The sequence below is a fragment of the Stenella coeruleoalba genome, assembly GCF_951394435.1.
Source record: "Stenella coeruleoalba genome assembly, chromosome: 18".
Lineage (NCBI taxonomy): Eukaryota > Metazoa > Chordata > Mammalia > Artiodactyla > Delphinidae > Stenella > Stenella coeruleoalba.
Window position 1 is genome coordinate 9,246,246 of NC_137164.1, and position 27,902 is coordinate 9,274,147.

A 27,902-nucleotide genomic window follows, 5' to 3' on the forward strand; every position below is an offset into this window, starting at 1 on the left:
TTTGCCCATGGTGGTTGCTGAGAGAGATTGTGTCGATGATATCAGTATCTCCTCAGAGAAGCTAGTGTCTGTGACTGGTGAGTTGAGAGCATGTGGCGTTGATGTTCTGTTTGGGCCCATGTGAATCAGTGAACCCCCTTCTGCTCCCTTCGCAGGGGAGGGCTCCATTGGTCCCAGGAGCACCTGGGAGAAGGGACTGGATGAAGGATGATGGTCACCTTGATGACTACCTTTAGGTTGTTGAAAATCATCACCACGACAAAAGTCAGTAAGATCTCCACTAATCGGTCCTCTGTCAAAAAAAATCTCCTTTCCTTTGATGCATCAGTAACTTCACCTTTATATTCAAAGCACAGCAAGTAATTAATCTCTTATATGTGGGAGAACAAAGCATTGAATGAAATCCACATTTTAGATGTTGGAAGGGGCCTGTGAAAGAACCAAAATAAAACTGAACGAATGCAAAGCAGCAGTAGCAATTATTCACACTTCAGGAATCCAGAATTTAATAACCATGAACAGAACCTTGATAGATAAACAGCAAGTTCTGGAAGTAAAGTTTAATTACCATGTAATTTTTATCATTGGGTTACATTATCACCTGGGGACATCTCTGCAAATGCTGAAAGCTATGATGTCCAACTGGAGATACATGTGCTTTATGTCCCCTTCAGAGAGAGAAGAACTTCAAATATGAAGTATTCAGTCACCTTGGTCCTTTTTAATCACTGCTCTAAAAGTCCCTCTCTCTCTCTCTCTCTCTCTCTCTCTCTCTCTCTCTCTCACTCTCTTTTTTTTTAAAACTGTTGGTTAAATAAAAGTAGCAATAAATACAATCTGCCCTGAGCAAATAGACCATACATCAATAAGTGAACACTTAGCATAAGCCATTTTCCATGAGACCCATGAAGCATTTCTAATTGAAACTTAACAAGCTACAAGAAGCAGACACTCTAATCTGAAGCTCTAGAAGGGAAATGTGATCCTGCATGCAGACATAGAAGCTTTTTAATTTAGCTGGAAGAGAGTGTGACTGTGTGGTTGCGTGGTATAATTTTTTTAATACCTGGAGTGTCATTGTTTGTTATTTCACATTTATTGAAAAATGTAGATGCCACATGTAACAGAATAGCAATGTCTTGTTCCAGCCTGATGGCTTAATCTTACTAACCACATAATATATGCTAGCTGGAGGTGGGACTATTTAATAAAACACTGGAATAAATTTGTTGTGCTTACATTTTAAGGAAATTAATAAAAGTAACCTCATCTGCAAAATTCAAAACTTTATTGATTTTAAGTCTGTATGAAAGAGCAGTGCAGGGATGATCACTAGATGAGAATGGATGTACCTCTATGAGGATCTTAGTCATTGATCACAGGAGCAGGTGTGCCAGGATTGAGGCACATTGTACTGGAGAGAAAGGCAAAGATATTAGCAGGATCTTACATTTGTCTGGGTTTCCATGTTTGAGTCCTGTGTGTGCACATTTTTTCATTTGAGTGTAACAAGCCTCTAAGGCGGCAGGGCGGACACGGCCATCTCCATTTTATACAATAGAATGGATAAGGATCCTAAGACTTGGAGAGACTTTCCCGCCCAAGATCACAAAGGTGGAGCCCAGACCATCCACTCCCCAGTTAGTCACAGATCAGATATACACACACTTAAATGGACACAGTGTCTCCACAATTTCTATCAAAATGGCTCTTTGGTAACCGGAAAGACGTCATGACTATTTTGTCGTAGAGGGTGCTTGGGCCAAACCCCTCCTTCCTTTTCCGTTCACTGATGAGGGACCCAGAGTCCTCCCACTCCAGCCCAGCTGCGTGCAAGGTTTGCACAGATAAATTACTTGCCAAGCCAGAGCTGAAAGCCAAAACATGTGATTATTCAAAAAACAGATGCAAAGGATAATAGAGGTTAATGACAGCTAGTCAAAGTACAAACCTTGGTGTTTCTCTGTCTCTTTTGGAAGAACAATCACAACTGTCATTCATCAAGTAATTCTGCACTATTGAATTAAAGAACAAGTACTGGTTTTGAAATGGTTAAAAGATAACAGTAAGAGGGAGAGGAAAGCAAAGTTCCAACTCATCCCATATATCTCCTTTGGCTTCCTCGAAGGCGTCCTGGACTGGGGCCTGCGGGACCCGCCATTCAGGTTGCGCGCTTCCAGGGACTCTTCACGGGAGCATCTTCCTTAAACACTTCAAGGGGAAGTCCGCCACAAGTCCCTCTCTCCCAACATTCCAAGTTACGACCTAGCTCTCCCCACCCTGCCCCCCAGTACAATTTCGGCCAATTCCTAATCGCCTTTAGTAATGTCAGTTACTCTTCTCGGCCTCAGAGTGGGAGAGAAGAGAAAGCAGGTGCTTCCCGGCGGGCGGACCCCGCGAGGGCATGCAAAGTTCCCGCGCCGAACTCAGGAAAGTTGGGTGACCGCCTTCCTTCCTCCACGCTCCCCGGCTCTGCGGCTTCTTCCAGGAGCGCGCGTGGATGCCGAATAAAAGGCGGCGCGCAGGGCACTCATGTCGCGGAAACATACCCAGCTGCCTCTGGGAGTAGAGAACAGGTGCATTTTCTCCGACGTCCGGGAGCGGCGCCCGTTGCACCTTGCCCGCGATCGCGCCCCTCGCGCGGACTCCCGCTCGCCCTTTGCGCCCCCGCCCCCCCCCAATTCGGGGCGGGGAGAGGCGCGGGGCCACGTGTAATTATTGCCGGCGGGGCCCGCCGGGGAAGCGGGGGTGGGCGCGCCGGCGGGGGGCGGGCGGCGCGGCGCTGGCATAAAGGGGCGCTGCGCGGCGCCCCGGCGTCCGGCTCCCGCGCAACATGCCCGCCCACGTCCCACCGCGCCGCCCGCGTCTGCGGACGCCACCGCTGCTGCTGCTGCTGTTGGCCCTGGGCGGCCGCCGCCTGCGCGCTGAGCCCGGCGACGGCGCGCAGACCTGGGCCCGCTTCGCGCGCCCTCCGGCCCCGGGTGCCGCGGGGCTCTTCCACGACACCTTCCCCGACGGCTTCCACTGGGCCGTGGGCAGCGCTGCCTACCAGACGGAGGGCGGCTGGCGGCAGCACGGCAAGGGTGCGTCCATCTGGGACACGTTCACCCACCGCCCTCCGGCGCCTCCAGGCGACGCCCCGGTAGCCGGCCTGCCGTCGGGCGCCCCGTCGCTGTCCCCGCCCGCCACCGGGGACGTGGCCAGCGACGGTTACAACAATGTCTTCCGCGACACGGAGGGGCTGCGCGAGCTCGGGGTCACCCACTACCGCTTCTCCATCTCGTGGGCGCGGGTGTTCCCCAATGGCAGCGCCGGCGCCCCCAACCGGGAGGGGCTGCGCTACTACCGGCGTCTGCTGGAGCGGCTGCGGGAGCTGGGCGTGCAGCCCGTGGTCACCCTGTACCACTGGGACCTGCCCCAGCGCCTGCAGGACGCCTATGGCGGCTGGGCCAACCGCGCCCTAGCGGACCACTTCAGGGATTACGCCGAGCTCTGCTTCCGCCACTTCGGCGGCCAGGTCAAGTACTGGATCACCATCGACAACCCCTACGTGGTGGCCTGGCACGGCTACGCCACCGGGCGCCTGGCCCCCGGCGTCCAGGGCAGCCCGCGGCTCGGGTACCTGGTGGCGCACAACCTCCTTCTGGTGAGTTCGAGGGGCCAGGCGGAGGGCCACGCCGGGGAGAGGGCCACTGGAGACGTGAACCTCCGGTTAGATGAGGCTCCATTTGAGCACATCTGTGAGGTTACCTGGGATTCACACCCGGGGAGGAGGCGGGGGGGGGGGGGTGCCCGGGGGCGCTGAGCATCTTGGACTTCCCTGGAAAACGTCGAGTTGGGAATGGGAGGGAAGCCCCCGCCGTGGGAGTGCCTGTGATTGCCCTTTTGGGCCCATCGTCAAAAAGAAATTGGAATCAGTTTCTCCTGTGAGAAAAGGGAGCTCCTTTCTCTGAGGTTAGAGGAATTCCTAGAGGTAAGATAGGGAGGAGTACGAGCAGCCACGGGGAGCATGAGAAAAGAAACAAGTTTGTTCGGAAGCCACGCAGATAGCGTTACTCTCTACTAGAATTTGTGGAGATGTCGTGAGTTCAGTGTTAATCCAATAAGATCTGTCTTGCTTGTAGCACAAGTTCACGCTGCAGCAAATTTGAAGGTATTAAAATCGCATCTACTGCAGAGCAGAGTTCAAACTGTCTTTGGATGTTCTTTCTGTGGCAGGATTGAACACTACATCCACCAGCCTTACTTAATCAGCAGGGGTATAATGACCCCTCATAAAATCTTAAACAAAGCTAGCTATAAAAGACAGAAACCACTACAGGGTGGTACAGATTGGGTCCTACAACAACTGTATTCGCACGATGCTCTCTCCAATAGGAAGGATTCCTCAGGGATGAGATTATTAGCCTGACACAATTGATTTTAACACCCTTGTGCAAAAGGCTTAATAAATTTTGACAGCAGGAAGAATGAATGTGCCATGATAAAGTTGTTCCCCAAATAATTCTTTCTCCTTTTTCTCCTTTACTTAGTATTGAAGGTTAGGTCTCATCGATTTGAGGGTTCATTTATAATCTCAGTTATTGGTACACTTTGTACAGAATTTTGTATCATGAGAGAATATTTTATGGATATGCGCAAACATTTTAATAAAACTGTTTAAATGTGTAACTTTTGGCACCACATTTTGGTGACTTGTGGGCCTACTGGAAGACCTATTTTTCTTTAAACATCTTTATTGGAGTAGAATTGCTTTACAGTGGTGTGTTAGTTGCTACTGTATAACAAAGTGAATCAGCTCTATGTATACATATATCCCCATATCCCCTCCCTCTTGCGTCTCCCTCCCACCCTCCCTATACCACCCCTCTAGGTGGTCGCAAAGCACCGAGCTGATCTCCCTGTGCTATGCGGCTGCTTCCCACTAGCTAGCTATTATACATTTGGTAGTGTGTATATGTCCATGCCACTCTCTCACATCGTCCCAGTTTACCCTTCCCCCTCCCCATGTCCTCAAGTCCATTTCTACGTCTGTGTCTTTATTCCTGTCTTGCCCCTAGGTTCTTCAGAACTTTTTTTTTTAAAGGTGGAAGACTTATTTTTAAATTTAGAATTAAACCACATATTTTGAACAAAGTCAAGATGAAGACCACTTCTACACACTTTAATTGAAGGCATAGATAATTGAGGCAGAACAGTATTGGGTTATTGAGTTGCCTTAACTGCTGGAGCTGCTGGTAATGTTGTAATAATGGCTAATTAGATTGTATGTCAGCTCCACAAAACCTGTTTGGTACCACAGGTCATAAAAGAATGTTGGCTTTGTTAGACAAAAAATTTGTGATTTTAGTGATTCCATATTGATACATATTTTTCATTAAGATACTTTAGAGCAGTGGTAATAAACTTTTTCAGTCTGTCAATCCTTTTAAGGAATCAGAAGACCCTAAATAGCACCTGTTCATGGTTGGTGATAGAAAAACTATGGGAAAAACTGGCCCTCTTTTAAAGAAAACATAAGGAAATTTCAGTTCTTACCAGTTTGTACCAGAAACAAGAGATATGTGGACCAACTGAAGGACCTAATAGACCATTCCTGCAAAATTACTACTTTAGATTTAAATCACATGAGTTCTATTTTCAGAATGCATGTAATAAACTCTGTGTAAATACAAAAGTTATCAATTGTTATAGCCACTTACATGACCATTTCATACATAAGATAAGGAACTGGGGCTGTAGGAGCTTTCAGGTACTCTGGTATTTTATTTTATTTTGATTCTAAGCAACTGATTTTTTTTTTTTGGAGTACAGTTGCTTTACAATATTGTTAGTTAGTTAGTTTCTACTATACAGCAAAGTGAATCAGCTATACATATACATATATCCCCGCTTTTTTGGATTTCCTTCTCATTTAGGTCACTGCAGAGCACCGAGTAGAGTTCCCTGTGTTATACTGTAGGTTCTCTTTAGTTATCTATTTTATACATAGTATCAATAGTGTATATATGTCAATCCCGATCTCCCAACTCATCCTACCACCACCCCCTCCCCCTTGGTATCCATATGTTTGTCCTCTATGTCTGTGTCTCTATTTCTGCTTTGTAAATAAGATCTATACCATTTTTTTCAAATTCCACATATATTACTCTGGTATTCTAAATAGTCAACATGCTTTTGGTTCTTGTGCCCACTCTTGGCCTTTTGATTAACTTCCCAGTTATATTTTTGTATCCTTACACAAAAACTTGCCAAACACTAACCATCTTTCCCAGAAATGCAGTGGACTTTGTGTTCATAAGAAATTAGTAACAGGGGGACAGTTGGTTTTGCTGATGCTACACACATAATTACAGTTGCTGTAAAATATTAATTGTGCTTTCAAATTTCTTTGGTTTGGAATTTAGTCATTCTTGTGTCTTATGAAGAAATAAGTTGTCATGATCAAAAATGGTATCTTTCATTGTTTCATATGAGATATTTTCATTCTGATTTCAATACTCTTTCTTGGCGTGTGTGTTAGGGGGAGGGGGGGAGGGAAGTTTTGATCTTAGTTGAAAAGATAAATTATATTCCCCAGATTTTGGTAATGGAACGTTTTGGTAATAGAACATTTCAGCTAGGGCTTAGATATTACTGGCAGGGGTCACTGGGCCCCTAGCTTATTCATCTGCGTTTGGGGATGTAATACTTGTGAAGGATAAATCTGGCCAACACCCCTCCCCTGCCCCATTCTCTGCTTCCACTAATTTATAGGTGCACTAAGGAGACCCCCTGGGGAGACTGGAAATTTGGACACTGCCCCCCCACCCCACCCCGGAGGACAGGAGGCAGGCCAGACATACTGCAGGATGAATAATGAGGTGGGGAGGCTTTGCTCAGAATGGAGTCTTCGTGGTTTTTTGCTGGTTTCTGGTGCTGAGGTAAACCTTAATAAAAATAGCGTCTGTGTGTGTGTATGTGTGAGAGAGAGACAGAGACAGACTGACAGCCAGAACTGAAAGGAGGATTTCTCTGCAGAGCCCTAGGAATCCAGACTGCTTTGCTCAGAGTATAACCCAGGAAGAAGACACACCTCCTCTCTGACTTGAAGAGGGACTGCTCTGCCTTCAGGGCTCTTGAAAGATGGTTCTTGATGGCCCCAGAAAAACTAGTGTTAAGGCCTGTGGTTGGGAGTCCAGCTCCAGTGGTGCCTCTGAGTCTTTGTTCTGCCCGTGGGTTTCTGACCGAGTTGAAGATAAACATGGGCCTCCCAGGGAGTCTTGCAAATGTCTGTAAAGGGAACCTGTGGGAAAAGACAACTTGTTTCACTTAAGGAGGTGGGGCTGGGAGGTGTTACTTTGGGCATTTCGTATAGTGCAGACCTGACTGGTATTGAACATCAGTGCTCCTGTCTCAGCTGATCTGTCCACAGCATCTGTCCAGCCACTATTCTCTTTCTTGCTACACTTCCTCAGCTTGGCTTCCAGAACCCAACTGCCTCTCCCTTCTCCTCTCAGCTCACTGGCGATTCGTTCCCAGTTCCCTTTGCTTATTCCTCTTCATCCTGCCTCTAAATACTGGAGTGCCTTGTGCTCCCTCCTGGGACCTCTTCTTAGATTCGCTCCAAGTGAACTCTTTGAATACTCTGTGTCCTGATGACTCCAAATTTTGAGTCTCCAGCCAGAACTTCTGATCTGAGCTCCAGACTTGGAGCACTTGGAGTGCCTTCTCCACTCTGATGTCAAATAGGCATGTCACATTTAACATCCAAAAACAAATTCCTGTTTTCCCCATCTCCATTATGGCAACTTTGCTCTTTCAGTTGGTTGGGCCCCAAACCTTAACTTCTTCCTTTCTCTTACATCTTATATTCAATCCATCAACCAATCCTATAGCTCTACCTACCTTCAAAATGTATACAGAATCAAAGCAGTTCTCCTTTTATCTATAGCTACAGGTCCAAGCCCCTATCAGATTCTGCCTGCATCACTGGAATAGCCTCCTAGCTGATGTCCTTGCTTCTGCACTTGCCCCTTGCAGTTTGCCATGATGGATATTCTCAAGGATATCATTATGTATGAACAAGACAAAGTCCCTCATTTATTAAAATCCCACTTCTTCTTCAAGAACCAGCTCACATGCTCCCTTTGGCTCCACACTCGAATGCCATCTCTTTCTCCTATGGAATCCCACAATGCTTCACTCTGATGCCTCCTACCATACTTCTCCTTTTATTTAATCATTTGCTTCCTTTCACTAGCCAGGTAATTCCTTAAGTGAGGAAACCAGGTTCACTTCATCTATCCTAAAATGCCATCTTGCCCTTGGTAGGTGCTCAGTAAGTGGCTTCTGGCTGTTTAACAGCCTGACTCTGCCTTCATAAACTGATGCTCCTAGGATCTGCTCTCTTTGTCAGTCTTTCTAGCCATGTTCTTATGGGACAGGGGGTACTAAATTCTAATCAGATAGTAAGATCAGTAAATACAATGGGGCAGAATCTGACATTTTTCAGTAAAAATATAAGGTTCATCATTAAATGTATGACTCCACTGTAAAAATTTCCAAACAACTGAAAACTATCTACAGTCACTATGCAACACTATAAAAAAGTTTTCAGAATGGGAGGTGGGGAAATTCTCCTGGCTGGCTTTAGGAGCATTTATTGGAAGTGGCTTGAGTTTTCATTCCCCAAGTAATAGTGGAGGCAATTTATCTACTAGATACATGTTTAAATTATACATGCTCTGTACTTTTGTGAAACACTTTACCAATTTTCCTCTCATTAAAATGTTTTTGGTACATTGCTGGAATAATCAACTGGGTTGAACGTTAATGTATTTTATAGACTACTGATTCAATGGTGTGTTTAATCAGAAATGGTTAAAATATCTCCTGAAGAGCTTGACTCACTCTTCTTTGAATATCTGATTGAACACAGTGTTTTTTGAAGGTCACAGTCAAGTCCAAGAAAAAAATTTACAAATAGGAAAAGAACTAATAAAATAATTTCAAAATCATAACAATGTTTTACAATGTCAGTTATTTCGAGTTGAAGAAAAGAGGGAAAATACAGACTACTAAGCATTCAAATAATGCCAATATACATTTCTTAAGTGCAAAATGAATGAATGCACAACTGTATTACCTGAATGTGTAGTTAGTCATGAATTTGGCACACAGAAGTCCTCTGAGTTATCTTAATTTTTCAAACAATATGATTGCTCCAAGCCAGAATTTTAAAATTAATTTGTACAAAAAGTGCTTTTCTTTCAACGAATGTTATCTTTTTAAGGCATAAAGGAAATTTTAGGTGTAGGAAGAGAATAAAGTACAAAATAAAATTGGGAGGACAAGAAATAAAGAGTGGGTAAGTAAGAATACATACTGTTACTGAATCCTTCAAGATCCACATCTTCTCAGGAAACTGCAAAGTGATACTTGTAATCTGTACTTAAACAGATAGAGCGTATAAAAGGTAGATTATGCTTATCTTGATACATTCTGGGTACAAAGATAATCTAAAGGATCAGTATAGCTCTTCTCCCTTCCACCTTGGGATAAACTCTTATTTATCCTTCAAAGACTTGACTCAAACACTCCCATTTTGCCATAACAGGCAGAGAGGATCATTTACTCATTTGCGACTCCTTGAGGTCAGAGACTGCATATCATATTTCTTTTTAAATTTTTAGTGCTTATCTCAGTCCTTGGAGCAGAGGAAATATTCGATACAATTTTTAATGAATGAATAAATATAGATGTAAAATAATTTTACTTCAATATGTCCTTTTTTTCTTTCTTCTAAATTGAACACCTACAGTCTGTTTTCTCACCCAGTATCTGGGAGGGAGTTTTAAAAAGTGAGGAAGAACAGGGGAAAAAATTTCTGCCCAGATAAGTATGTAACCTTTGCACATTTACAAGGCAAAAAATATCCCCATTTTCATCCCGTGGACAGGGGAGGAGGGGAACAGGGGAAGGGGGAGAATGTGACCTTGTGAGTGCCTGACCTGGAAGCTGCATCATCTCTTCCACTCACCTCCCATTGGCAGGACTCAGTCACGTGGTGTCAGGAGCGTGGGAATTACTGCAGCTGCGTAGCCATGTGCTTAGCGAATCAGGTGGGAACACGTCATTAAGGACAAGCATTCAGCTCTCCGACACCGTCCACCTCTCAAATATATTGTGAAAATTAAAACAAAATCATGTATGTCGACATGTTCTGAAAAACGTAAAGAGCTCTACAAAGGTGAGGTATGAATTTTTATTGTCAATAATAATAAAAGCAAGAGTGCTTGAGAAGTGATTCTCTTGAGCTGTTTAGGTGAAAGGAATTAGACAAACGCTTTAGAAATTGTTGCCTCACTTAACTTCTTCATTCAGTGGGATAGAGTCTTTGCAATTATTTCAACAGCATTTGACTAAAGATTTTCAAATGAGTTTTGAGATAATTTATTTTACATAAAACGTATTACCAAGTACCTTTTCTTGATGTTTAAAGGAAATATACTAAAATTTATGACTGATATAATTTGATATATTGACTTAAAGATAAATATTTAGTGAACTTGCATGGCCCCAGTCTGAATAGATTTTTTTTATTAATAACATTATTGTTTGAAGTATGGATGTCAGAACATCATCCATGAACCAGTATCATTTATAGTTTGATAAAATACTCAAAATAAACTGAAACCAGTACTATACATTAAGTTTAAATATAATGGTGAGAAGATATTATTTGCATGTCTATAAGTGCACTACTATTTGATAATTAGAATGTTAGAATTAGAAGGCACCAGGGAAATCCCAGGTCAGATTTCTTCTCAGGACCAACTCCTTGCAGTGGCCCTGGGGTCCTTTAGCTTCTGCTCGACTATTTGCGGCAAGAGGAACCCAGCTCCTCTCAAGTTGCCCACTTGATTTTATCTTTTATATTGATTGGAAACCTCCCTCTGTATGGGACTCACCCGCGGTTGTCTCTGCCTCCATAAATCTCAAAGAATAAAACAAACTGCTTTTTGACGAGACAGCTTTTCAAATATCTGAAAAGGCCACTATGTTCTTCCTAAGTATTTTCTACTTTATTCACACTCATGGCTGCTCCTCCGAGAAGAATTAGAGGGAGCTGGCATTTAGTCAGGGCTCCTTCTTGGGAGACTGCGGTGGGGCAGACAGGAATGTGGTTGAATTCTGAGAAAGCAAATGTGGCTGTTGAGAGGGCTCTTTATCTTCTGACACTTGAGGAAACGGTGGGGAGGGAGAGGGAAGAGTTGACCTTTCTATCTCCCCAGAGGTGGGTCTTTGAGGAACAGAGCAGAACAGGGATGTCTGTGGGAGCTGCCTGTGTCCATCGCCCTTACCAAGGGGCTGCAGACGGTGGAGATGACTGAGGACACCCAAAGTAGGAAGGGCGTTCTGGGCTCCGCGTTCTGGGAGCCAGCTGTGCAGCCGGGGCCAGGTGCAGCAATGCGCAGTTCACGTCATAGGATCAGCGCGTGGAGGGGCCGAAGCTCAGATGGGAGAGGAGGGGAAGGACACGAAGCAGGAGAAGTGAGCCCAGACTCTTTGAAGGCTTCTCTTAAGATTTGATGTGCAGACCAAATTTCAGCTGCCCCAGATGTTCAGGGCACATTTTTTATTCTGGACACCGAATCCTGTCCCTGCCGTCCAAGACTGCATTCGCGGTTTTGGCTGTTACCTTCCTGCGGACTCGGATTAGTTTGTGGTCAGGGAAAACCTCTCAGGCTTTTAAATTTTTCCCCATGTGAATTGCTGTTAAGCCAGACTTCCCTTGTCATCTCCTTTTGTCACTTATTTTTGAACTTTTAATCGTATTAAATTTCATCCTCAATGTGTAAAGGTGAGAGGAGGATTACCACAGATGGTGGATGCTTCTTAAAAATTGGAAATAACCTAAATATACTAGGGTGATCTGTTAAAGGAATAGCAGTGCACAGGTATAGTGGAATAAATAGTATTCGGCCATTATAAAGTTAATGTACGGTGATTAAAATGTTGCACATGGTATGTTATTAAGAGAAAAATGCCATATGATATATTATGCTTCTTATATATCTCTGTTGTGTGAAGAAGTGTGAATAAGTAGAGAGCACTCTATAGCTCTTTAGCTGTGCTGAGCTCTCTTCAGCCACTGTCCTTTCCCCCAGCTTCTTTCGTGGCATGCCCAAGCCTAGATTTGTTATCCCTGCTTTCTGCTCCCATAAAATCCTGTACTGCCCTTCTAATAATACTTCACACATTTTATTGAAATTATTTGTTTGTCTTTCCCCAAAGACCTCAGCTTTGAGATGCTAGGAGTCATGTTTATCTTGCTTTCCATTTATATCCAGAGCATGAATGAAAGAGTGCACTGGCTCCCCCCGCCCCCTCCCCCACAAATGTGAAAGGGAAAAAGAAAAATGTTAACAGTGGGTTATTTCTGGATAGTGCGATTATGGGTAATTTTTTCTTTCTGATTATCTGGATTTTCTAATTGTTCTATAAGCAAAATGTAATACTTTTGTGATGGAGAAATCGTAAGTGGTGTTTCTGGGAAAAGATGGCTGAGTGAATTTACCCATGTAATTTATTTTCCCTCTTGAAACCCCATTAAACTTTAGTAAAGAAACAGTTAAAGCAAAGAAGGGGGGCGGCAAGGGGAGGGAAGGAGCAAAGGAGGGAAGGGTGAGGGAGAAAGACCCACAGTGATGGAGAGAGCAGAATAGTAACAGAAATGTGGAAGCTGAGAAGCAGGTGGGAGAGTATTCCTGACTCAGCGGATCTGAGCAAGCTGACTGCTGAATTGGCTGTGGGAGAAGCCAAGAACCAATCCTACGATTGCAGAATCTTCCAGAGGCTCAGAGAATAGCAAGAGCAGGTACTATGGAACTGCAGGTGAAGGGAGTGGGTGCTTAAAATGAGAATTGGTTGAAAGCTGTGTAAGAAACAACTAGGTTTCTGGGTCTCTTCCCCCAATCCCGCCTGTTGGGCATATGCTGCTTCTCCACTCAAGGAGAAAACTCGAAGTGAACTTTCTGGAGAGTATAAAATGGAAAGTGTCTGGACTGAGGGACATCAGGCACAACTGAGGGCATGAGCACCACACTGAAAATAAGGACTAAGTGAACATATGCGACAAGTTTGAGACCCACCCCTTCCCCAGACCCCTCCTCCACCCCGCTCCCAGCTCTCCTCGCCCACCAGGCTCTTGGAATGTTGGCTGTGTGACTTCTACTCTCCAGGGAGGGACTGGAAGTGTCTTCTCCAGGGAGTCTGATGAGCTCATGCGGAAAGACCTAAGATGCTGATCCTAAAGGTTCCACAACAAATGGCAGAGACAGATCACTCCACAGTGAAGCTCAAAATCAACATGCCCCACCCACATGCTCAGACCTTCCAGTCAGGGTTTTTGTTTCTCGTTCTTAAAACATGAGTAGACAATCAAGAATCAACAGGATCCGAGGAAAGCCTCTAACTTGAAAGATTGAGACCCACCTAAATAAAGAGGGGAAAAAACTCAACTTTCTGGGGCAAAAACTTGGAGGAAGCTGAGAATATATAAGGAGGAAAAAAAGCTAAAAAGAAAAACAGAAGACTCAGTCAAAAGATATTACAAACTTCTAGTTATAAAATAAGTCATGGGATGTAATGTACAGCATGGTGATTATAGTTAATACTGTATTTTGTGTTTGAAATTTGCTAAGGGAGTAGATCTTAAAAGTTCTCACAAGAAAAAAAAAATTGTAACTATGTGTGGTGATGAATGTTAACTAGACAGGTTGTTTCACCCGAGTGAAGTGGGCAAGTAGGAGAAGTTGTGGCCCTGGGTGAGCATGTGCCCCAAGTAATTCTCTGTCAGGAGGGATGAGGTATGGTCCTGCCAGATTCTCTGATTTTAAAAGAAGCTAGAAACTCAGAATTTTGAGTGAAATTTCCTGAATTTTAAAGATTATCTCAAAAAAAAAAAATTTAAGCCTGACAAAGGCCAAACAAATCTGTATGGATTTTGAGTTTATAACCCCCGACCTATAGCATCTGGCTCATCTGAAGCCCTGACAGGAGCGTGACTCCACACCCTCCAGTGTGCCTCGTCCATCACTATCTCCCTGAGGCTCTAGACGGGGGCTGTGGCCTCCCACTGAAGTGGTGAAATTTCCCCAAATTGAATGGTTGCATATGTTGAAGAATGTGGATTTTTGAGCGTGTTCAGATTGGGTAGTGCCAGGGATTAGATCCTGCAATATTAAATAAATAATGGATATTCACTTAAACTTATTTTATTCGATGACATCAGTAGGTCTTTGTCAGATCATTAGACAATCTACTTAATCGCAAAGAATACTCACACCCTACCATATTCCCAGGCCTGAGACTGGAGGCTTGCTTTCTGGAGTAATTGAAAGACAGGGGAGTGGAACTTTGGGGCTACATAGAGCAAAGACAGGAGTGAGACACGGGGATGAACACAGTGGCTCAACTGGAATTGGACCTACAAACTTTCCATCACCTCCCAGCAGCCTGATCACTCTAAGCAGATAGCATCTGTCTCTCCTGGTAGGGGAAGGGAGGGTATTCGGTGCCTTTGAACGGCACCAAAGTAAGGATCTCACCCACTGACATTGGGGGCTGGTCCCCTAATGAAGTGACTGACTTCCTGGCAAATGAGCATAGCTTGCTGCCTATAAAGTGTCCCCATGCCTATAATTTTGACTAGATTTTAAACCCTTTTCTCTTAAATATGAATGGACAGCCAAGCATCAAAAGGTATTTGAGGAAAAGTGTCCACCATGAAACAGGGAGAATAAAATAAATACACAGAAAAGCAAACCATGAAAAACACATTATGCAGGAAATTAAATACACACAAACTGAAAAAGGAACAAATCAGAGAATATTTAAAAATTCTTGAACATCAACGTGACTGTTGAAATAAGATGTTTAGTAAAAAGATTGAAAGATATAGGAAAAGAAGTGCCCCCAAAGTAGTACAAAATGACAAAGAAATGGAAATATTAAAGAAAGGGGAAAAAGATTTAAAAGATGAAACATAAAAGTCCAACATCAAACTAATAAGAATTCAGAAAGACAATAAGGAAATGGAGAGCAGGAAATTATTAAAGAAAGAATATAAGAAAATCCTTCAGAACTGAGGAACACAAGCCTTTAGCTTTAAAGATCCTTCTGAATTCCTAGCACAATGAATGCACAGTTATGTAGGGATTTAGAAAGCTTACCTTCTGATATGGTACTGGCACAAAAACAGAAATATAGATCAATGGAACAGGACAAAAAGCCCAGAGATAAACCCACACACATACGGTCACCTTATCTTTGGTAAAGGAGGAAAGAATATACAATGGAGAAAAGGCAGCCTCTTCAATAAGTGGTGCTGGAAAAAATGGAAAAAACGGACAGCTACATGTAAAACAATGAAATTAGAACACTCCCTAACACCATACACAAAAATAAACTCAAAATGCATTAAAGACCTAAATGTAAGCAAGATCCTTTTTGACCCACCTCCTAGAGAAATGGAAATAAAAACAAGAATAAACAAATGGGACCTAATGAAACTTAAAAAAGCTTTTGCACAGACCATAAAGAAGACGAAAAGACAACCCTCAGAATGGGAGAAAATATTTGCCAACAAAGCAACTGACAAAGGATTAATCTCCAAAATACACAAGCAACTCATGCAGCTCAATATCAAAAAAAAACCCAATCCAAAAATGGGCAGAAGACCTAAATAGACATTTCTCCAGAGAAGATATACAGATGGCCAACAAACACGTGAAAGGATGCTCAACATCACTAATCATTAGAGAAATGCAAATCAAAGCTACAATGAGGTATCACCTCACACCGGTCAGAATGGACATTATCAGAAAATCTACAAGCAATAAATGCAGGAGAGGGTGTGGAGAAAATGGAACATTCTTGCACTGTTGGTGGAAATGTAAATTGATACAGTCACTATGGAGGACAGTATGGAGGTTCCTTAAAAAACTAAAAATAGAACTATCATACGACCCAGCAATCCCACTACCGGGCATATACCCTGAGAAAACCATAATTCAAAAAGAGTCATGTACCACAATGTTCATTTTAGTTCTATTTACAATATCCAGGCCATGGAAGCAACCTAAGTGTCCATCGACAGATGAATGGATAAAGAAGATGTGGCACATATATACAATGGAATATTACTCAGCCATAAAAAGAAATTGAGTTATTTGTAGTGAGGTGGATGGATCTAGAGACTATCATACAGAGTGAAGTAAGTCAGAAAAACAAATACCGTATATTAACACATATACATAGAATCTAAAAAAAAAAAAAGCTTCTGATGAACCTAGGGGCAGAAGAGGAATAAAGACACAGACGTAGAGAATGGACTTGAGGACACGGGGAGCAGGAAGGCTAAGCTGGGACAAAGTGAGAGAGTGGCATGGACATATATACACTACCAAATGTAAAATAGCTAGTGGGAAGCAGCCGCATAGCACAGGGAGATCAGCTCGGTGCTTTGTGACCACCTAGAGGGATGGGATAGGGAGGGTGGGAAGGAGATGCAAGAGGGAAGGGATATGGGTATAGATGTATACATATAGCTGATTCACTTTGTTATACAGCAGAAACTAACACACCATTGTAAAGCAATTATACTCTAATAAAGATGTTAAAAAAAAAATAAATCCTACCTTCTGTGTAATCTTTCCTAAGAAGCTAATGGAAGGCATGCACCAACGAAATTACAGAGTAAATAAATGGGGAGAAAACAGATGTACAAAAGTATAGCTATAATCCATAAGAAATAAAGAAAAATTCTAGGACGAGAGCAGTTCTAGACAGCATCTCGTCCAGATGGAACCAGGAGGATGGAAGAATCTAGCAGAGAAGGGAGAGCTCTAAGTAAAAAAGTAGACTCAATAGAATAGAGGGTAGTGAATATGATGGAGAATCACGAAAACATTAAAACACGTAGGAAGTATTACACAAGTTTAATAGTGAGGTGATGATTTATTCAAGGGAAAATAAAAAGCTGTACAAAAAAAGAAATATTATAGTGTCCTATTTGGCTCTCCAGTGAACAATATTTATATGAGAACCTCGATGCGACTATTGGTTAATGATTTGAATAAGAACAGACATTTGGGAGAATGAGGCAAGAAAATTGAGGGGTGTGAGAGAGCTAACTCTTCATTATGTTGAATTATTAAATGTTGGAAGAAGCATATTATTTAGAAATATGGTAGTAATTACTGGAAGAAACAGCTAAAAGTTAACTGTAGTTGTCTGCAGGGAGCAGAAGTGGGAGTTTGAGAAGGCCTGGGGAAGATGCTTACTGTTTTTCATAAGCCTTTGATTTTAAACTACATTAATGAGTTTATTTAATTAAAAATAATTTTGAAAAAGCCTGTACCACTGAATAATGCTTTAAAGTTTCTGAAATGCTTTTGTGTATTTTGGGGGACCGGTAAAATAGTTGAGAGGCTCAGATTTTAGGGATCTAAACTGCCAAGGGATCAAACTGGGATCAGAACCCAGGTTTTCTAGCCATCTTACCACTGGGCGTATACCCTGAGAAAACCATAATTCAAAAAGATATATGCACCCCAATGTTCATTGCAGCACTATTTGCAATAGCCAGGACATGGAAGCAACCTAAGTGTCCATCGACAGATGAATAGATAAAGAAGATGTGGTACATATATATACAAAGGAATATTACTCAGCCATAAAAAGAAATGAAATTGAGTTATTTGTAGTGAGGTGGATAGACCTAGAGACTGCCATACAGAGTGAAGTAAGTCAGAAAGAGAAAAACCAATATTGTATATTAACACATATATGGGGAATGTAGAAAAATAGTGCAGATGAACGTATTTCCAGGGCAGGAATGGACGTAGATGTAGAGAATGGACATGTGGACACAGCGGGGGAAGGGCAGGGTGGGATGAATTGGGAGATTGGGACTGACATACATACACTACTATGTATAAAATAGATAACTAATGAGAACATGCTGTATAGCACAGGGAACTCTACTCAGTGCTCTGTGGTGACCTAAATGGGAAGGAAATCCAAAAAGGGGATATATGTATACGTATAGCTGATTCACTTCGCTGTACAGCAGAAACTAACACAACATTGTAAAGCAACTCTATTCCAATTAAAAAAAAAAGAGCCCAGCTTTTCTGAACCCCTGGTTGCAGTGCTCACTGCCTTACTGCATGCCGTCTCCAGCCCACAGTTTTCATTTGTGTGTGTGCTGGTGAATGTCTAGACCAAGGGTAGGTTCCCTCCTTGTCACATCGGCGCTCAGAAATGGAGGTGTCACGAGTGTACCTGGGTTGTGATCTCTGCATATTCCCGCATAATAACTTGCCCGTTGTGTAAATATTTGCTTGGTGGAGTAATGATTCCACGATAACTCAAATAATAGTCATGAAAAAGGCACATTTCAATTCAGAGCTCTCATTTTTTTTCTTCTACATGATTCTCATTTCTGAAAAATTAAAGAAACCAAACAATCTTTCATGAGGAGTTACAGCAGAAACCGTGTGTGGATGTTTCCTGGTGTTTATTGCTACTCTGTGAGAAATAAGATGGGGGAACGAAAACCGCGTCATTCACAATTTGATTAAAAAGCTTTTCTTCTTTTTTTTCTTTTCCTTTCATGTTTAAGCCTTGCAGTTTTGAATTTTCCCTTTCTTCATAAAGGAAGACAGGTCAAGCAGCTATGATTCCAGTTCCCCATTCTGGAAACACCCTCACAGCTGTTTAATACATTTGGCCTCAACTCAACCCCCTGTCCCCTCACTCACTGCCTTTCAGCCACAGGAAGGGCTTGCTGTTGTGCCTTGGGGCCCTTTTTTCTGGTTCTTCTCTCTGCCTGGAATGTTCTCCCCACCCCACTGTACCCCCAGATCCACAGCTCCCTCACCTCCTTTAAGCCTATGCTCAAAAGACACGTTCTCAAATGAGGCACATCCTGAACACCCCATTTAAAATGCTTCTCCCAGCACCCCAGACTTAGTGGGAGTAGAGGACCCCTTCCTGGCTCAAGAAGCACTTTCTGGGGGCCTGGAGAAGAGAGGAGTTCACCGAGTTCATAGGTACTGCAGATGAAATGTGTGAACACGACTTTCTTGGGTTTGGTTTTTAGCTTCAGAATAGAAGACCCTAGAAGAGCAATTAAAAAACCAAACAAAAACAAACACACAGCCTCTGGCATAATAGTGGCTATTGAAAAGGCAGCCTTCGATTCCTTATGCAACCCCCAGACAGAAGCTCATTCTTTGGATTTAGTAGTTGCTCAACACTGCAGGGCCAAGAGGCTTATGCGTGTTAATTAACACCCTTGATGAACATTTGTAAATGAGTCCCACCAAAGCCCAAGCTGACCAGCTTTTTTTGTGGTAAAGAATAATCTTCAGGGATTATTTAAGATCACAAAAGGAGACTAAGGAAAAATGTTCCTAGACTTGGAAATGGGGCAGAAGGATTACTGACGTCCTTCTGAGCAGCTGCCTGGGTTAATCCTATTCTCTGATTCTGACTCTCTGTGGGTGCAGAAGGGAGTGTGTCTTTTTTAGATTCGTTGTTTACTGTGGATCAGGGTATTTTAAGTTCTATAAGGGTAGATGTTAATGGAAATGATTCTTGCCTAATAGGAGCACATACGGATTTTGTCCTACGGAGATGGAAAATGAAAAGATTAAAACTACGGCATATTCAATGAAAGGAAAATAAAGACTCCTGTGAGTGCTACCAAAAGCAATGGCATCTCCTCTCCTTGGCACCCAGGGCTCCCTTATTTTGTTCCCTTATTTTCACACCACTTACCATCTTTTAACATGCTTTTTAGTTCACGTTTGTTATGTTTGTTGTTTTTTTCTTCTCTCCTCCTACTGAGATGGAAGTTCCATGAGGGCAGAGGTTTTTGTCTGACTTGTTCACTATTGGATCCCTAAGCGCCAGAACTGGGCCAAGCCTATAGTAGGTGCTCAATAAATACTTGCAGAATGAAAATAGCCCTTAACATCGATCACTGACTTTCAAACTTTTCTGACCTTGACCCTGACAGTAAGAAAGGCATCTTATGTGTTGACACATACACAACAGAAGTCTCACAAAACAATACTTACCCTTATGACATGTGGTGCACTCTGAATAGAATTAGTTCTATTTTATTTCCATTTTCAAAATTTCTGTGGCTATACATAACTCGATTTCACAGCTAGAATCTGTGGTGTGAAAAACTTTGACTTAAGACCATGTAGAGACTGCTACCACATAAGGCAAATGGGAAAAGGGGGGGAAAGAGGGGCAAGCAGATTACTTTCTATTATAGGCTATTCCATAAAACATATTTCCTATTCCTGTAATCTTATCCTGTCTGACAACGTAGAAGACCTCACACATCCACATGTCACTTTTCCTTTACGCGAAAAGTGTTCTCTCTTGCAAGGGAAATTGAGTTATTTCCAAAGCAAAGAGCTATGAATGAGCCTGGGAACTGAGAAATGATCTTAAAGTCTCAGAGTCAGTTGGTTGGCATCTGCTGTTGATAAGTCAAAGCAGGAGAATTAGGTGAGGAGGCAGAAGTAAACATTTAGAAAGTAAAGGTGACTTATGGAAGAAAAACACTTTTCTCAATTTTGTTGAAGTCAAAGAGTAGCCGTTTCATGAGGGTATTACAGAATTACTTTGGCAATTACAGTGATAGATGTTTACTGGAAAGAGCCTGGTTGACTGATGAAACTTAGGATGCTTTGGCTGATCTTGGGAATACATCCTTTATCTGAGTCCTTTATCTTCTTGTCACTTTTTCTCATCTAGCCTGATGTCTCCCTCCCTGTTCCTGTCTCGGCTCTCATTTTGTTGCTATTAGAAAAACAGGTGCAAAAACCAGGAATTGGAACCCCTCTGTGTCTCCAATAACGTTGTGATTAATGGACCAGATGGATTCTGGTCACAAGCCAGATATTTTGTTAACAACCTAGCATCAGTGATTTGGAAGGATTTTCATAGCAGCATGATTTAGTATTAAATAGAATGATTTAACTGATGTTGATTAGTCCTGTACAGATAAATTAATGAGGCAAGAAACCTAATCTCTGATTTATTGATGTATTTACCAAGAGTGAGTTATGAAATAATTTTTACTTCATTTGAAGGAACTTTTTATTCATAAATGAATGAGTAAGGCCTTTTATGTAACCTACTTTGGAAAAATCCAGACAAAATGATCATAAGTAACAAAACTACACCATGATTTTAAAAAAATCTACCTTGATCTGTATCTTACCTAGTTGTAAAAGCATTCCTTTGAGTGAGTTCTTATAGAATCTCAAACTTGGTTATATGTGTATTAGGAATTCTATATTTGCAAATGACCAACCCCAACTAAAACTTGGTTAAAGAGGAAAAGGGACTTTATTAGAAGGACACTGGGGTGGGTCACAGAATTGGCGAAGAGCTCCAATGACTTTGGGAATAGGACTTGCAAATCACCATTCCCTTTGAGGAGGGCAGTCTTTCTCTCTCACTACACACATGCGCATGTGAGGGCGCTTTCCAGTAATCATCACCTTTGTCCAGGACCTTAATCATAACTACATTTTGGCAGTAGCGTTCCAACTTGCAGCATCCAGTTGTTCACATTTTAATCCATTCTGCAAGAGATGATTTTGATTGTATGATTTTGATCCTCATTGTCTCAGAAGTTTATGCTCACCTGTTATGATCTGTTCTATCAAATCCAAATAATTTTGCATTCAAAAGTTTTCATATTCTGGTCCCACACTTTCTATTGTAAACTTATATGCCAAAAGCCACAAAGTTTTAAACGCTTTCTCTAATTAGGCTAGTGTCATTATTTTCACAACACTGAATACATTCTTATGTCTGTGCCTTTAATCATAATTTCCATGCTTAGATACTCCACTGCCCTCCCCAAGCACCAGCCACATTCCACTATGAGGATATTTTAGTTGCTTGTTGCGCCTACACCACTCACCCCAAATGTGGCCCAGGCTAGAAAAGAGATCCTAGTTGTTTGGCTTAATACATGGATCTTAGAGTTTTGGGGTGAATTCCAGATGATCTGATGAACTACAACTTGGTCAAAAACATTTTGATGGAGAATAATGTAATGAACGGGATCATTTGGTCAAAAATAAATCTCAGTTACTAGACTTTCTGTATTAATAATTTTGTTTTTCTGTGAATCTTTTAAGCATTCCTAACTTTTTTTCCCCCAGAAATTATGAGGCTAAAATGTAAGAAACTGTTCTTCCATGTTTGTGAAATTTTGGAGCAACTGAAATGTGTGACAATAGGAGATTAGTAAATCAATAAGTAATTGTTGGATGGTGTGAGATAGAATTAGCTGGAACAATCCAAGTCATCCATCTCTGTGCAAAACATGAAAACATAGCTAAACAAGCGGGACAGACATCATCAGTTTAGAAAATAATCTAGTAAATAGTTTGCAGCAGAAAATTCCCCAAACTTGAAAATTTCAGTTACTTTTATTATTTATTTTATTTTTCTTATTAGAAAAGCAATGCATGCATGCTTATTACATAAAAGTTAGAAAATCAGAATAGCAGAACAGCATTAAAAAATGGCCATAGTCCCACTCAATAGAGATGACAACAATTATCCCCTTGGTACAAATTCTTCAAAATCCTGTCTTATGTATATTTATTTTATAGATGTGCATATGATTCCATAAATTAGGTAATACTGCTTATGATTTGACTGTAGCTAACTATAATTTATTAAAGTGATTGATTTGTAGCCAACGATTAATGTGTTCCATTTAACCCCTAATTTGTGAGTTATTTCAACTAATCCCTATTGTTGGCCTTTTAGATTTGTTTCAAGTAATCTAAGAGCTATGACTGGCACATAGTAGCTACTCAATAAATGTTTGACTAAAAGAATAAGTAAATGAATAATCTCATGTTGTTGGATGTTCAGATTGTTTCAAGTCAACTCTGTTGTTGATGGAGAGTGTACAGTCTTGATGAAGAGCTGCCAGTTTATGAAGAAGCATGACATCTACCCCAGCTGTATTTGTGCAGAGGGCAATGGGAAAGGGATGTCTACTCTGTCTGGGGAGCCAAACAAGCCTTCACAGGGGAGATGAGAGTGGAGGTGAATTTGGAAGGAGAGAGAATTTTTCAGAGAATAACTGGGGAAAATAGCAGTAAGAGGAAGCAGGATTAATTAGGGACTCCTTCTTGGAAGAGGCAAGTGTAAACAGAAGGCAGGGAGGGATAGAGATGATAGAGGAAAAGTAGAATGTCATTACAGAGTTGATAGGTTGTCATCCAAGGTACGTACAGGCTTGGGTGAGGGGTAACAAGAAGTTGACCTGACAGTAGCAAAAGAGCAGGGTTGGGGAGCGATGAGATATACATTGATAGGAAATTGTTAATTTGTGGGAGGCTGTAAGGCTTGGTGATCGAGCTAGAAATTCTACTTATTTAATTGGCTAAGAAGTACAAAATAAAGTCAAGCAAGCCCAGCTGCTGCCTAAGTCCATGATTTTTCTGACTGGGTATCAGCGAGGGTGGACATAAGGCCCTGGGCATAGGTTGGGGCCTGGGTGATAGAGGCAGGTCCCAGGCAACTTTTGAGGAACTGCACACAGAGATTACTGGTTATTTTTGTAGATAAAAGTCATAGGGGCCTATTTTTTTGAAATTATTTATGTGCTCTATTAGGTGGTTGTTTTGGGGGAGGATGCTTGAAATTCTTTCTGAAGGAACTTTAGTTTACAATCCATGGGGCTGTGCTGATAGAAATAAGAGGAATAATTCGGCCTACAGTCATGAAATTTAGGCTAGTTGGTGTACTTGTGTAACAGCCCAGGAGGGCAGCAGTGACTTTTAAGAAAGTCCCTAGATGTGTAATCATGATACTATTCTTGAACTTGTGGTAACAGAATGCCAAAGGGGAAAAAAACTTTCCAGTGCTCTCTGAAATTTATCTAGTCCTTCGACCTTTCTCAGAAGAGTGCACCTTTATTTTACAACTAAAACAATATCTTGAGGGCTCTTTTTGGGTAGGGAGTAGACACAAATTAGCCGTTTGAATGTTATTCTGTTTATGGGCTGCATTTCAGTTCTTTTACCATTGGTCTCAGTCCATTTAATTAAGATTATTTGTAGGATTAAATTAATCCTTTAAGAATTATTCCATTTCAAGTTTTTTAAAAATCTAAAGAATGATTTAAAAAAAAGTGACCCATTCACTATCACCTCTGAAATACATTTGAATGTTTAGTACCGTCCATGTCTTTTCCAACTTCAGACTCAGTTACCCAGCTGCCAACCAGGCATCTTCACTGGGATGCCAAACCCATGACCTAAACAGAACTTGATCGCTTCCCTTCCCCAGTCCCTTATTTTTTGCTTTCTCTGTTGTCCTTGATTCTTCCCCTCACAAGTCATATGTAACACCCAATTCATCAGCAAGTTCTACTGATTCCACCTTCAATGATAGCCTAAATCTGGCCCCTTCTCACTATCTCCTTTGGTCCAAACCAACCTCATCTTTTGCCTGGACCATTGCAACAGCTCCCTAACTGGTCTTCTTGCTCCCATCTTGCCCTTCTAGAGTCTGTTCACCACACAACAGCCAGTCATCTTTTAAAAATCATAAATCAAGTGACATTACCACCACACTTGATAATAGACATAAATGGCCAGTCACAATTCTAAGTGCTTTCCATATATTAACTTATTCAATCGTCATAAAGATGTGAACATAAGGTGCTATTGTTATCCCTATTTTCCAGATGAGGAAACAGAGGCACAGAGAGTTAGATTATGTGTCCAAAGTCACACAGCTAATAAGAGTACAGATTTAGAACAGTCTGACTGACTGTTGTGGTTTTGGTTTGTATTTCCCTATTGATATTGGTGTTGAGCACCTTTCCATGTGCTTATTGAGCATTGGTGTGGATGCTCTAGTGAAATGTCTGTTCAAATTTTTTGTTCATGGTGGGGAGGGGGGTGGTTTCTTTTTTATTATCGATTGGTAGGAATAGTGTATTTACTTGGATATAACTCTTTTGTCATTTACATATTTTTAATATTTCCCCTCAGTGTTTTGTCTTTTCTTTTTGTTAACTTTTGATGAGCAGATTTCAATCTTGATGATATCCAGTTTATCAGTTTTTTTCTTCTATGATTAATGCTTTCTGTGTTCTAAGAAATCTTTTCCTACTCCAAAATCAAGAGGCTATGTTTTGTTCCACAAGCTTTATAGTTTTAGCTTTTACATTTGGATCTATGAGTTATCTCATATGAATTTTTATGCACAGTGTAAGGTTGAGTTCATTTTTCTCCATATATTTTCACAATTGTTGCAGGAGAATTTGTTGAAAAGTCTTTCCTTTTGCCATATAAGTGCCTTGGTACATTTGTTGGAAATCAGCTGGCCATGGGCTTTAAAAAGTCTCTATTCTTCTCCTTTGATCTATTTGTCTATCCTTATGTCAATATCACACTGTATTGACTATTATGCTTCGACTTTGTTCTTCCTTTTGCAGAGTATTTTAACTGTTCTAGGTGCTTTGAATTATCATATACATTTTAGAATCAATTTATTAATTTCCACAAAAATTGTATTGGGATTTTGGATGGGATGGTGTTGAACCTAGAGATCAACTCAGGGAGAACAGATAATTTAACAAGGTTGAGTCTTACAGTCCATAAAAGTGGCATCCCTCTCACATATACATTATTGATACTATGTATAAAATAGACAAGTGATGGGAATACACTGAACATAGCACAGGGAACTCTACCTAATGCACTGTGGTAACTTAAATGGGAGGGAAGTCCAAAAGGGAGGGGATATCTGTATATGTCTGGCTGATTCATTTTGTTGTGCAGTGGAGGCTAAAACAACATTGTAAAGCAACATACTCCAATAAAAATTAATAAAAAATGGTATTTCTTTCCATTTATTTAGGTCTTCTTTAATTTCTTTTAGTACTGTTTTATGTAGTCGGTTTGCACATCTTTTGTGAAATTATTCCTAAGTATTTTATGGTTTCAGTGCTATTGGAAGTGGTATTGTATTTAAAATTTATTTTCCAAATGCTTGTTGCTCATATATTAAAATACAATTGAGTTTTGTATCTTGACAGTGTATTCTGGTAACTTGCTAAATTCACTTATTAATTCTAATTAGGGTTTTTATTTTTTTTTAGATTCCTTAGGGTTTCTATATAGTTAATCGTGTTTTATATGAATGAGTTATTTTCTCTTCTTTCCAATCAACATGACTTCATTTCTTTGATTTGCCTTACTACACTGGCTAGGACCTCCAGTATAGTGTAAATAAAAGTTGTGAGAGTGGTTAAGTTTATTTCTAAGTATTTTATTCTTTTTGTATCTATTATAAATGGAATTATTTTCTTAATTTTCTCTTTGGATTATTCATTGATATTGTATAGAAATACAACTGATTTTTTTTTTTTTTTTTGCGGTACGCGGGCCTCTCACTGTTGTGGCCTCTCCCGTTGCGGAGCACAGGCTCCAGACGCGCAGGCCCAGCAGCCATGGTTCACGGGCCTAGCCGCTCTGCGGCACGTGGGATCTTCCCAGACTGGGGCACGAACCTGTGTCCCCTGCATCGGCAGGCGGACTCTCAACCACTGCGCCACCAGGGAAGCCCAATACAACTGATTTTTGAATGTTGATATCATATCCTACAATTTGCTGAACTCACTTATTAGCTCTAATAATTTTTTTGTGTGTGTGAATTCTTTAGCACAAAAGAATTATGTAGAATCACGTCATTGGTGAATAGAGATAGTTTTACTACTTTCCGACTTCTTTCCTTTTTCTCCCCCTTGCCTAATTACTCTGGTTAGAACTTGCAATGCACTGTTTCTGTCTTGATCCTGATCTTAGGAAAGTCTTTCACCAGTTGAGTATGATGCTAACTGTGGGTTTTTCAGAAATGCCCCTATCACATCACAGTAGTTCCCTTTTATTCCTGTTTTTTTTAGTGTTTTTGTCATGAAATACGTTTGGATTTTGTCAGATGCCGTTTCTGCATTCACTGAGATGATTGTATGGGGTTTCCCCTTCTTCATTCCATTAATGCGATGTATTGCATTGATTGATTTTCATATGTTGAACCATCCTTGCATTCCTGGGATAAATCCTACTTGATCATGGTATATACTCCTTTTAGTATGCTGCTGGAATTGTTCTGTCAGTATTTTGTGGAGTTTTTTTGTATCTATACCCATAAGGGCTATTGGTCTGTAGCTTTTTTTTTCTTCTTGTGATGTCCTTATTTTACAAAAGAGAAATTGAAGCAGAGAAGTCTGTCACTCACAGGTCCTGGAGGAAGTACGTAGCATGCCTTAAGGGACCACATGGGGTGGTTAAGGCAGAGCACAGAGAGAGGGAGAGAGACAGAACCCCGGACTCATGCCTTTAATAGGGTCCGTGTGTGAGTGCTTTGGGGTTCCTGGGCCAGATTGGTCAATTCAAACCAAAGGAGGGGTTTTGGTAAGCCCCACAGGGGTCTTTTGTAAGGGGTGCATAAGGCATATACAGTCTGCGAGGCATGGGAGACCTGTTGATCACAGGGGCTACTGGGGAGGTCATCTCAGGAACTTACACTTGTTTGTGATTGTGGGCTGCTATCTAGGCAGGGCATGCGCTTGCATGAGGGGCTAGTGTCAGTTTAAGTTCCCTGTAGGACACACAGTTAAACAAAATGGATGCCAAGGCAGAATACCATGAAGTAGCTGGTTAAACTCTTGACAGATGCTTTACCTGCCATGTGGGGGGTCCCTCAGTCCAGTCAGTCGACACATAAAACTAATCATCACACTTTCCAGTGCTACAAATTTATACTGTACTTCTCTA

General features: G+C 41.4%; 1 protein-coding gene across 6 annotated transcripts in view; it reads left to right on the plus strand.

The window, feature by feature from the left end:
• Nucleotides 1–2,833: 2,833 nt before the first annotated feature.
• The window catches only part of KL (klotho), a gene marked incomplete at its 5' end in the record, with an annotated part of 84,945 nt that continues 59,876 nt past the window's right edge, over nt 2,834–27,902 (plus strand). For all 6 annotated transcript variants that reach the window (XR_013824899.1, XR_013824900.1, XR_013824901.1 and 3 more), the window contains one exon: nt 2,834–3,646. Coding sequence is in view for 1 of the 6 variants with exons in the window: in XM_079903301.1 (XP_079759427.1) it covers nt 2,834–3,646 (813 nt within the window). The remainder of the gene's footprint in view (nt 3,647–27,902) is intronic.